This window comes from Charadrius vociferus, unplaced genomic scaffold, assembly GCF_000708025.1.
Source record: "Charadrius vociferus isolate BGI_N301 unplaced genomic scaffold, ASM70802v2 scaffold370, whole genome shotgun sequence".
NCBI lineage: Eukaryota > Metazoa > Chordata > Aves > Charadriiformes > Charadriidae > Charadrius > Charadrius vociferus.
The window spans coordinates 3468586-3481342 of record NW_009646744.1 but is presented as its reverse complement, the minus strand read 5'-3'; the positions used below and the strand labels follow the sequence as shown (position 1 = coordinate 3481342).

The window sequence follows — 12757 nt, the reverse complement described above, 5'->3', positions numbered from 1 at the left end:
ACAGACGAGCATTATACGCAGTGTTGTACAAAAGACGCTCCCTCAGCTGATGTCGGTGGGGCTGGTTTTGGGTGTATCTCACTGCTGTGGGTAAGGGAAGTAGGTTGTTCTCTCCGCTCAGTGTGAAAAACGGCATCGGTGAAAAAGCCCAAGGCCAACATGGGAATTATTAAGGTGCTCTTAGACAACAGAGTGAAAGGTTTGAGAAGAAAGCGGTCTTTGGATTTGATTGAGCTGGTGCTGTTTTCAGAGTCCTCCAGGGACTAAGTCCACGTCAGAAGAGAAAGGAGATGGCACAGGTGCAGGACAGGAGTCTTCAATGAGAGCAGCTGAGCCCTCACCAACACCACACTGCTGATTTGGCTCAGGAAAGTAGGAGACTTTCAGGTCTTCTTGGCAACACTTTTGAAATGAGAAAGAAGGAGGTTTATAACGTATGGCGGAAAACAGCAAAGACTGCGAAGAATAATCTTGAGTATTTAACTGCTAAAAAAGTTTCTGTAATCAGGTATTTTTAACGCTGCTCCTTTATGCTGGTAATCAAGACACTTTGAAAGGGCTTAACTTCAGGTCTGTGTGGATGGATCAAAGAAGGAAAGGATATTGTGCAGGGACTTCAGCGAGAATGATATTTCCAAACTTAGACAATGTTAGAGAATATTCTTCTTTCAGATTTTCTTTTCTGATTCTCACTCATTAAAGCAATCCCAGCAATCAGAATGGGTTGTAATGCAATTCCAGGAGATCTGGAATGAAAGCAAAATCCATCGGCACATCTATTGTCCACTCCGAATCCCACAGACCCAAATTTGAAAAGTGTTTGACTATTCAAATGTAGGTACACATGTAAGTTATCTGACTTTCAGAGGATCTATACAATTGCAACTCCATTTGTTTCAAAGATTAATTCTCTAGTTTTAATAAAGCTAGAGGGTCTTTATGCGCTGACCTGGAAGTTAAGGATTGGTCTCAGTTTGGTCTCTTTTCATTGCTTTGAGGGAAAGTTCATAGCCAAGAAACATGACTGAACTCATTGGGAATCCTCGCACTGCATTGACCGTGGTGCCCCTAAAAAAGACCTGTTGGGGATGGAGAAAGGTTAGAGCATAGGAATATACTGGCTATTTTAAGAAGAAGAAGAAAACATTGAGCGAAGTCATGGTGGGATTCTGAAGAACCAAATCTTGGGTTTGCTCAGGAGATAAAGCTCTCACTGCCGCTCTTTGCTGAAGTCTGTGCTGAAGAACAGAAACGCAATGGCAAAAGTCACTGGTTTGGTATCATTGAGCTCCATGCTCCCTGTGGACCCCCCTCTCTGTCTGCCAGCAGGAGCTACAAGAGGCAGAGGGTAAAAAATGACCACATGCCCCTGGTGTAGAGCAGAAAGCAAGAAACCTAAAACATCTTCCAATATTGTCCTGCTTAGCTAGAGTCCCTCCTTCCCCTTGCATACATAAGCACACAGGGATCGTGAAAACCCCAAGGGTACAAGAAGAAAGCTGTTGCTTTCATGCAGCAAATGCTCTGACTGCCGGGGCTGGGTCGTTGGGCACAGAAGGTGTTTGGGAAGTGGAGAGGGAGCGGTGTGAGCCAGCCCCGCCGATGCGGGCGCTGTGCCACGTGGACTACTTTGCAGATCTCACCTTTGAGCATAGAAAGAATTTCTCAAGAAGCAGAAAACGAGACTTACTCTGTGCCTTGCTGAGAATGAACTCTTGCCACTGGCTTTGGGAAAAATATTTGATAGAAGCTGATATTTTCACATGTGGGTTCCTAAGGTCAAGCTTAGTTTCCTAAGGTCATCCCAGTGTTTTCTTTCATTAAGAGAATAAATATGAATATAAACAGCCAGACTTCCCCATTCTGCTCAATATATGTATTTTTGGAAAGATACTGGCACTCACAAGACCCTGCGTTTTTTAAGTGCTTGAATCATGGAATGGTTTGGGTTGGAAGGGACCTTGAAGATCATCAAGTTCCACCCCCCTGCCCTGGGCAGGGACACCTCCCACCAGCCCAGGTTGCTCCAAGCCCCATCCAACCTGGCCTTGAACACCTCCAGGGATGGGGCAGCCACAGCTTCTTGGGGCAACCTGCCCCAGGGGCTCACCACCCTCACAGGAAAGAATTTCTTCCTAATATCTATTCTAAATCTCCCCCTCTTCCAGTTTGAAGCCATTACCCCTCATCCTGTCACTACATGCCCTTGTAAAGAGTCCCTCCCCATCTTTCCTGTAGGCCCTGTTTCGGTACTGGAAGGCTGCTATAAGGTCTTCCTGGAGCCTTCTCTTCTCCATGCTGAAGAACCTCAGCTCTCTCAGCCTGTCCTCATAGGAGAGGTGCTCCAGCCCTCTCATCATCAATGGTAAATGTGCTTTCTAGAAAGTGGAGAAGGGGCCCTTGTCGCTCCTGGCGTTGCCTTGTCTCCTTTCGAAAATCCCCCTCGTTACAAACACCGTTGCCTGGTATGTGCAAGGGTGTGCACAAATCACTCACTCTGGGTGAGCCTGTTTACAAAACGGTGATCGCAAGGAGTATCTCTGCTCGCCTGTTTCTCACAAAACCACTCCGTTAAGCACCCAGGCTAATCGCTGCGGTCACTAATGTAAACACCAGAAGTTCAGAATAGACATGAAAAGTAACATCAGCAAAGCAAGCCCCCTTCCAGGCTCGACAAAGGCAAAACTCCCACAGCTACTGTAAGAAAGCATGGAAGAAGGAAGAAGCCCATAGATTTAAATACCTTACTAGTATTTCCCCTGAAATACTGAGCTCTGCTAAACACAACCATATCTTCTATCCAATAAATCCAGCGCATGGCGCTGACTTGTACCAGACAGAATCAGAACATCTTCACATTGTTTAGGATAGACTTCGCAATGGGAAATTGCAGTATTGGGATATTTAGGATATCACTCGATTTATTGGGATCTTTTATTTTGTTAGGAATGATAGAATTTTCTGGGAGGAAATTTAAATTTTTGCAGTATCCATAAAGTAACACAGGAGAGCCAAGATAAATAATAATGAAGATTTATGAAGAAAAGCCCAGAGACATATTTTTTTCTCATCAGAATTAACACACCTGACTATGGAGAAAGACAAGGGCTATATTTACATTTTTGTGTGTGTGTGCCAGGCAATTATTTTCAGCACTGTGAATGCTCTTCCTTTGTCCCAGAATGAAAATATCCAGACCCAAAAACGGGTTTGCCATTTATCAGTTCTGTGTCTCCCACCATATAGAAAGATTTTCCTTATGAGAGAAGGATCTGGTCTTATCGTCAGCTATTACTCAATCCTATTGCCGGCTTTGGTCCGGGCATGAGAGCAGAAAAACCACAAACAGCTCAGACCCCAACCAAAAAAAATAAGTGCCTGAACTAGTTGTTAATATTCAGGCAGGATAAGGGTGGGAGGGGATGAGGGTGAGGATGGAGAGAGAAGGGAAAACACATGGAAATTCCCTTTTCAGCCATCCTGTGTTTTACTGTGAAACTACATGCCAAACTGAACGCTCAGGGCAGGCAGCCTCCATGGAGCCTGGGGCACCCCGACCCTCCGCCGACCACCCCAGCACCATCTTCAGCATCTCTCCCGCTGCCTGTGCTTCATCCGAGCGGGACTTTCTTCTCTCAATGGCAAAAACCGAACCAGACTGCTGGCTGCTGTCACAGCTGCTGCAATATAGTGGCATGTTGGCAAATATTTAAATCACATTGACTGGGGATTTTGCAGATTATTTTGCTGTTTGTAACTTGTTACTTTTCCCTTGGAATGTGCAAATTAACACTTTGGAGCTAAAAGCCCACATGATGTTTTGATGACAACTTAAATACAGATTTATTTCAATATGAGAAGACATCGCTTCTCATAGCCATGCATTGGCAGTGCAATAAAGCCGCAAACCCTGCTTCTCTGCCATTCACATTCAACTGAGGCAAAGTTTGCAGGCAGAGCAAACAACTTTTATGACACTGATAGACAAAGTCAGAAAGAGGAAATAAGGGTTTTTTTTGGCATACAGCCCTTATTCGCATTCAAAACCAAAGCAATTCTGATTTAAGAGCGTTTTCAATCCATCAGCTCTATCTTGGTGGAAAATGAGGGTGAGCAGTGCAAACCGCAGCATCAGTTCCACCAAAGCGTTGCCCAAAGTGACCAAACGCACCTTGGGTGCCAGCGCGGTCCCGCTGGGATCAATCCTCATTGACATCGGTGTCAATGGGAAACATTTGACCTCTGCATTTTGTCGAAGCAATCACAGCGGCAAGATATTCTGCCTCTAATTTATGATAAATCAAATCACCTCCACAATTAAATGCACTCGCACGAAGTGTCATTTTAAGTTCATTACCCCAGCAGACCGTGACCCCCAGTCATTCATTTTTCCATTGCTGTAAGGCGCGTTATTACTCTCACTATTATGATTCAGAAAGAATCTGCACTACAATTACCTACTGTCATTATTATAATTTAGCAGTAACTGGCTTTAGCTGTATCTCAACCCTGCCGATAGCTTTGTAACAACCATTGTATTTCCCAATTGAAGATGAAATCCCTAATGCCCACATTTTACTCCAAATATCACTTACTTTTAGGCCCTCGTTCTGGTAGCTCTGCAAGATACAGTCAAGGGTCCCTTTGTACTTGTTTAAATAAACTCCATCTGCCTGCAGTCGACTTTTCACAACATCCATTGGAGTAGCAGTTCCCCAGGAAATGGCTCCTAGAAAAATGCAGAGGTATTTGAACAATTTCTTCTCTCTATTTCCTTGGCCGTAGGTCAGTGAACTCAGAAATTCACCTCTCCTCTACCACATCACATTCACGGGGTTTTCGTTTCAGGGCATTCACACTGCTCAAGCACAGGAACAGTATTTCTGGGAGCGAAGTTCTCTGTTTCTGGAAGAAGCATTGAGATTTTGGGGGTTACGCTGGGAGGCAGTCAAATGCAGATGGCCCAGGAGGTGCTCCCCCAGGAGCAAACACATCTTCTGCCGTGCCTCTGGTGGAGCATGGACATGCCGTGGGAAGAGCCCACGCTGCAGGGAGCTGCTGGTTGGGGCAATTTCAGAAAAAATGGAGTCCTCAGATAATACTGTTGAAAAGCAAAGTTTGAGCTGAGAATGCAAATAAGAGGCTGGTCCATCTCCTGCAACCAGGATTAGGCTCCACGCAGCTGAGATACATCGTCACTCCTGTAAAGAAACTATTTACATTGATTAGCCTGCAGCTGAGCGGGATGTTTTGCCTCTCAGAAAAGGTCAGAATATGACCGAAATACATGGCCCAGTTGGACAGACAAGAGCTTGTTTGGGTCTACGTGAGTGTGGGGGCATACCAGAGAAGCTGTTCAGATGGGCCAGGGCTCTGTTTATTTGCAGGAGAAACAGAGAGGGCATTTTGTAATCATTACCTGAGCTAAGGCTTGAGCTGCTTTTAGGGGTCTGCAATTTAGAAATGGCCAAGAAATGGGGAGGGGGTGTAGGGGTGACCTTACAGATGGTGGGGAATGCACGTGCCAGTCTTACTGGCAGGTGTACATGGGGAAAAAAAAAGAAGGAAAAGAGGAATAGCAGTCAACTCTGCTTCTGCTACGTGCAGGGAGGGTGCACACCCTCCTGGTGGGCAGCCAACAGGTTGAAGTCCTCTTCTGGAGGCATCTCGGCTGCTCTGTGTCATTGGCAACGTGATACGCAGGCTGCCGTGGGACATCCAAGGAGTTGAAGGCACTGGCTGTTTTCCTTCTTGCTGACATTGAGCCTGATGAAGATCTGATAACGTGACTTCCATAAAGTCTGTCAAGTCATAAAGCGCAGCTGTGGTGCCAGAGGACCTGGCCCGAGGGGAGGAAGGTCATTCAGCCTCATGTCCTCTCCTGGTGACCAAAAGGATGTGGAGCCACCCTTGAGAACCTTCCTGTCCTTGTTTTACCAATGTTGTGGGAAAAATAGGGGCTTACCTGCTAAACCTCCCGCCAGCCAGATGGAGGAGGGACTAGGGGAAATGCCTCCGTCAGAGGTAATCCAGCCACAGAAGAACGTGTACGGGATGAAATAGAGGCAGTACCCAGGAACATCCCTCAGCAGCATTGCTCCCACGCCTCGGTAGATTCCTGCTATCCCCTCTTTCTGTAGGACTGTCCTAAAGCAGTGAATCGGGCCTCGGTACACGGGAAATCCGGGAACTGTGGGCTTCGCTTTTGTGTTTGCTGCCAAAAAAATATAACAACTGTTATAATAGCTATATTGCTACAGAACTCCTCTCAAAAGCCCAGTGGCATCCAGCAGAAATCGCCACCACCCATTTTCTTTTGCTGGCATCAAGATGTAGCGTGGCAAAAAAGGTTTTTAGAAAGAAGACTTAGGTCCGTTTTTAAAAGACATATAGATACTTCAGGACAGATTTTTCTTAGATACTCTGCATGCTTCCCAATATGTGCCAAGTGAGATTTCCAAATGAACTTCCAAATGAAATCCACGCACCCAAATTTCATGGATTTTTAACCACATCTGGTGCCAAGCTGCATCTCTGAAAGCCTTGGCATCTTCAGAGGCTGGCCCTTCTGGTGCAGAGGACCGAGCTGCTTTTGGGAAGGGCATTATGTTGCTAAGCTGCATGGAAGCTTTTAAAAATGGACATAATGTTATTTTATCAGAGCAATACAGAAACAGCACTATTCCACGGTTAAACACCACAACTGTAATTATGAGAAAGGTGTTTGTGAAACTGCTGACATCCAAGCTGTTGAGCTCTGAAGCTGCGCCGCCTCTTCCTTGGGCTGTGCATGGTGGGGTTCGCTCCCCGCTGGCAGCCGGTGATGAAAATCAGCCACCGCCTCGAGCAGAAGCAGCTCCTTCTGCCTACAGCTTCTGGAGAGGTCACAGCTGCCCACTGCCACCCCACCGGTGTCCCCTCCTGACCCGCCTTGCCTGCGCCTGGGTACTTGTAACCCTGCCCCAAATAAGACAGCGGTTTTCCAATGTGCATGGGAAATGTTGGGGGTTTATGGGCAAATATATGTGGGACTGAGAGTGTGCAGCAGTAGATGAGGAGCTGGCATTACAGCTGGCGGCTGTGGTGCTGCTGGTGGGATCTCCAGGGGACGTGCTGTTCCTGCCCCATGGCCGCGTGTGGACGGTGGCTCCTGCAGCTCCTGAGCAGACCTGCCCCTGTGTTCATTATAGATCCCAATCAGCTGGAAATACCAGCGGAGATCCGATCAATGTCATTGATAAAAACCCTCCCCTCAACCTGCGCAGGATGGGGTCCACCCTGAGGCTGAAGGAAGCACCTTTAGCTCAATGGCGGTGGCACAGGGCAGCAGAGAGCTGGGCCTTGAAGCAAAGTTGTCCTAAAGCTCTCGGTAAACACCGAGGACTGGCAGAGAAAGGTAAAAGAAACTCTTGCTTCCTACCTTGGATGTATGGCTGCGTTTGCATCTGCAGCCTGATCTTTACCAGGTCCACAGGAGTGCCGATGCCCACGGAGATGAACCCTGCCACCATGCTGGCCAGAGCCACGTCGGCGAGCACTGGTGCACGGGCCGGGTCTCCGTGACGGAGCTGGCTGAGGAGCCGCTGTGTGTTGCTGAAGACACCGAACACCACGGAGCTGTAGACAGCGATGCTGGCTAGCGGGAAGGACATGCCTTTGAAGAAGCCGGCCACCTACCCAGCAGGAGTTAAGAGCAAACAGCACTGAGACGCGTAAACCCCAACTTGTCTATGCCGCCAGAAATGTCAGTACAAGTAGCAGGTGTCTCCTGGAACCAACCGTTTGCGCCTCAAACCAGGACAACAATAATTAATTCATACTGCTAAAGACTTGTAACAATTGTGCAGAATATGGGATGTGCTGAAAGCACAGGAACCCACGTAAAAGTCCCTCGCACGGCAGCTTCTGTCCTGGCACTACCAAAGTTGGCAAAAAACCTCCAGCAGAGCTTTGCCAGCGGGTACGGGCAAAGCTGCCACTGGACATAACACCCCGACCCATGCGGAGACACGGGCAGTGTCATTTATCACTCCCTGCCGGGGATCTGTCTTTTCCCTATAGGAGTAACCAAAAGAGTTACCTTAGAGTGAAGCACGAGAAGGCTATAGGGATCTATAGGCTCGATTGCACCAGCTTTATTGGTCTTCATAGAACTGCTGGTGTCAACAGTGATTTTGTATAATTGCTTTATGTATTTACCTATTTATCTATTTGCATTTTCTACCAGCGCATTTTAGGTAAGATAAAGTACTTACAGACTCATTTCTGTACACAGTGAGAACACAGTTGAGTGTATTTCCATACCCTTGTCCCGCTTGCAAACGAGTCTGCAAAAGACATTCATAAAATGCAATTAAAACCCGATGCTTCCAGCCCAGTGAAAGCTCTTGCTACGTAAACAATGTGTACTTTGCTTTGAGAACGGATCCTTCCTTAGTTGTAAAGAAAACAGAGCAATAAAACAAGATATACGCGCATCCACCCCCCTCGAACTTTGCCAGAAGCAGGGCTAAATGGGATCACAGAGGTCTGAAGCTTTTTGCAACATCTGGAATCGATGACTGTCAAATTGCTCTCGAGTCCAGAGCAGCTGCCCCGGCCCGGCACAGCGCTGGCGTTGGCAAGGTCCTGATTCATGTGGAAATTGGAGAGTGACGTGGTCTCCTCCGTTTGGGGACTCTCAGTGGCGGTTGGGATGTGTCGCTGAAGGAGGAAGGAAGACATAGCGATACTAAACGGAGCCAAAAGAATTGAGTCCCGTCTCAGAAATTCTCCACGCTTCACTCAAAATTACGTTTTCTACATCATGTCCAACAAAGACATTTTGTTTCTGGAAAGCAGCGGTTATACGCCTTCCAAAAAATGCCTCCAACAGCTGTAAGAAACGGCGTGTAAATCACGACAAAGCCTGTATGATTCAACACGCTTTCCCCTTCTCACATATATATATATGCACACGTATATTTAGATCATCTTTCATTCAAGCTGCTGACAAGTTTGCAATAAAAAAGTCCTAAAAAGTGATGGAGTTTGGGGGCTTAGAGGTGTGTGAGGAAATGGAAACCCTGTTTGGTTCGCAGGACCTGGGGCTTCAGCAATTAATCTCGGCTGAGGCCGGAGCTCATTTTTTATAGGAAGACGCTCACGTGTGCTCTATGGGGGATGGTTTTAGGGAGTGGGGACAGCATTTCTGGTCATATCCATATTCATATCCATATCTATATCCATCAGCATTTCTTCTAGCACGAATGACAAAACGAAGCCTGGAGGGAAGAGTGCTGACCTGTGCTGGAGGGACAGTGCCCAGTCCCCTCCAGCGGCTCAGCCCCGACTTACACCAGCGTGAAGCGGGAACGTTATTTGGGAATTTAAAGCCCTAAGGAATGAGCATCCTCCGGAGTTCGTGCCTGGGGAGAGCTTCTGGACAGCAAAGAGCAGGTTGAACGACACCATCACTTGGCCCAGAGCCCCGCAAGAGCCTCGCTGGTGGGGTGCCACGGCGAGACCCTGGCTGGGGAGAGAGAAGGAGCGAAGCAGGGCTCACCCCTCACCCCAGGGCTGCTGCGTGCAGCCGTCTGCCCCCGGGCACCGCTCCGCGCCTGGCCAGAGGCCACCGAGAAGGCAGCAGCGAAAGCCAAATGAATATTTACCGAGCCCTTATAAACAAGCCGGTACATGAAGATGCTGGCGGCGGCGGATGCAGGACAGGTTGTGCAACGCAGGCAGGCCGGGGCCGGGGGCGCAGACCTGTGCGTGCCGTGACTCACGCCGGGGGTAGCGCGGATGGGGGGGGGAACGACCGGCTGCACCCTCGGGACAGGGTGACCGCGGTGCACAGCCCTGCGTTCCCTCCTGGCTTCATTTGTACGCTTAGTCCAACCATTTCCATTTTGCCTCCGTGGGCTTGTTTTTTTTTCTTTTACACAGTAACCAGGTGTTTAGAAGTTCAAGTTAATACATTTTTTGAGTAACTGAGGGCAACTGGGTGTCCTCACAAGCTGCTCCTCGCACATATGCCCCTTAGCTAAGCTGTTAACACCCAACACTGAAATCCCTGCTGGCATCTCTGTCAAACTCAGCGGGGAGCAGTATGCATATTCCTCAGGAAACTTCTCCTTTCTGGTACATTTTAATTAGACGGGGTCCTTAGATGACACCCAGAAACTGAAGAAAGTCCTGCAGAAATGAATGCAGCGTGGAGGCTGAAAAGCAAGTAAATGTAAAACTATTTAGAGTTTTGCAAGGCTGTGGAAAAACAGCTGCTTGGGTTTGATGGAAGCTGCGATTCTGGGAAGGGCCCAGCTGAAGGAGGAGACCTGCTCGATGGCAACCACGGTGTGGATACCACAGACCCCATCCAACCTTTCCTTCAAGTCTTGGCCTCTCCTCCAGGTGGGGAAGAACCCCCATCCCCCAGAGGCTGCAAATGCCGCTGAGCTTAGTGCCGTGTAAAAACTCTCCTTTCCACTTTCCCTTCCGCTAAATTTGGAAAGATAACAAGTTTGCCTACTTGGTATTCCCAGGCCACGTCCAAAGCCAAGGGCAACAGAGGGGTCAGCCTGACAGTTGTCTTTCTTAGCACCGAAGGATGGGCTCGCTCTTTCTTGGCACCCAGAAACTCAATGCTTCCCAGCAGGATCCTCTCACAGTTGTTGCCAAAATCCCCCAAATCTGGCAATGACGCCCTGACGGCCAGCCCGAGATGGGGATTGCCTTGGCAATCCCGGGCAGACCCTGCCCGCGCTGCCCCTGCCCATCGCTGGGATGGTGCGGGCAGCACCCATCTCTGGGGTGGTCTGTGCCCATCCTCACACAGCGATGCTCCTGGCGCTGATCTCACCTGATCAGCTGTGGAAGGATAACAGTGGCGGGCCATCTCCTGATCCCAGGAGAGCCGGCTGTGTGCAAGGGGATGGCTGTGATGGCTGGGGAAGGGATGCGATATTGGCCGCGCTGGACCCTGCCTCCTCCCCATCACCCCCCAAGGGTCTCTAAGGTGCAAAGAGGACCACGGGCTCTTGGGTCTCTCATCTGACAGCCCCGCCTGGTTGAACCCTGGCTTGAACCACGTCAGAGGAGATGGGCCGAGCAGTTGAAGCAATCAAAGCTGCCCAGGGATGCCTCACGCGCTGTACAAAAGGAGAAAGGCAAAAGAACAGGATCTGCCTCTGTATCTCTGCATCAGTAGGGATGGTCAGCTTGGTCGGGTCAGGCTGTGTTGGTGTGTGCGTGGGCTTGTCTGCATCAGGCTAGCAACTATCTTCTTACATCTCTAAATCCTTCCCTCTGCCAAGTAATTGTCTTGTGGGAATAGTAAATATCGCATCTCACAGCCCTGGGATAACAATTTCGGTACTCTGCCCTTCCAGCATTGCCGACACGAGGAAAACACGTAAAAATGTGCCTGCGGCAAAACAAATACAGTTCCCCCGTTGCCCTTTGAATACTTGTCCGTGGCAAAGTTCAATAAAACATTGGCAGAACTGTTTGGTAAAGCACACATTAAGTAAGGCCAGGTTTAATTTTCACCATTAATCCTCACCGGAGGAACTCACACGTATCAGCCAGTTCTTTTAGTTTCTCATTCGAAATGAGCGTTGGAGAGGAACAAAGGCTAAAGTCTACAAAAACATTTCTACCCAGGCTAAATTCCCCCTTGGGGTGGTGGGAGAAGTGAAGGTCTTTTGAAGCGTCATCTGAAGAGAAGCCACCTCCCCCTCGGTGGCGGTTTTGGGTGGTGACGTGAGAGCATGGCTCTACATGTTTTACCTTGATCGTGTCCAGGGGGTGGCCCACAACCACGCTGGCGGCTCCTGGGGATGAAAGCAAAGTATTACACGAAACATTGAAGAAGCTTTTGTGACGGGACAGGAAGCGATGGCTTTATAGGAGATAAATCCTCTAGTAGAGATTTCCATAGGAGCAGCCATACTGGGCCAGAGCAGCGCCCAGCGCAGTGCCCTCTCTCTGACAACAGACAAAAGCTGGGCAGAAACACTTGCGCATCTTCCCCTGAATACTCCCCTGGACTCCATCAACTTTACATCTCAAAGGCATCCAAGCGAGAGGAGGAGGTGGGGGATTTGTATGTCCTGTCCATGAACTTACTCTTGTAAGATCATGCAAATATTTAGCCTCAAAACAGTGAGATTCAGGTTAGACACAAGGAAACGCTTTCTCCTGGCTCGGATAGCGAGCCAACTGCTGATGGGGACTGCGAACTCTGGTCCTTCGCTGTTTTAAGAGCAGTTTATAGAATTATCTGTCAGGGATGATTCAGATAAAGAGGATCCTGCTCTGTATCAATTTCTACAGTCCCATCCAGCCTCATTCCCCATGGTTCTCCAGGAGAAACCGGCCCATTCCCACACACTGTCCTGCCCACTTCCCCATGCCGCTCACTGCCAGGAGCCCCCATGGCGGGGCAGAGCACGGCTTGGTGTCCCCCTTCTCCGGGAGGGCGGAGCAACCCATGTGCCGTGGCCAGGACGTGGGTTTGTGTGCTCAAGCAAACAGCACTGGCAGTTTTCAGGGTGTTTGTGGAGCTGGTGGGTAGTTTGTGCTGCTTCCACATCTGCAAGTCTCCATGTAAATCAGTGTCCCCAAGTGCTGTAGAGACCACATGAAATTTCTCACTCCTAGTGGATGGAAACTGAAAAGAGCATCATGTCCTTGGTCAACCCATGATGACTTTACTCAAAAGTCATCAAAATGTCCCCTCTTCTCCTGGACCTTAACCTGAGATCACCCATGGTCT

General features: G+C 48.8%; 1 protein-coding gene across 1 annotated transcript; it reads right to left on the bottom strand.

Annotated features, from left to right (window-relative positions):
• Positions 1-956: 956 nt before the first annotated feature.
• On the bottom strand, positions 957-12363 carry SLC25A48 (solute carrier family 25, member 48). The gene is given in 7 exon segments (XM_009891018.1): positions 957-1079; positions 4596-4729; positions 5966-6214; positions 7421-7673; positions 8256-8327; positions 11770-11815; positions 12317-12363. Coding segments are annotated over 7 exon segments (924 nt in total).
• Between the last annotated feature and the right edge of the window lie 394 nt (positions 12364-12757).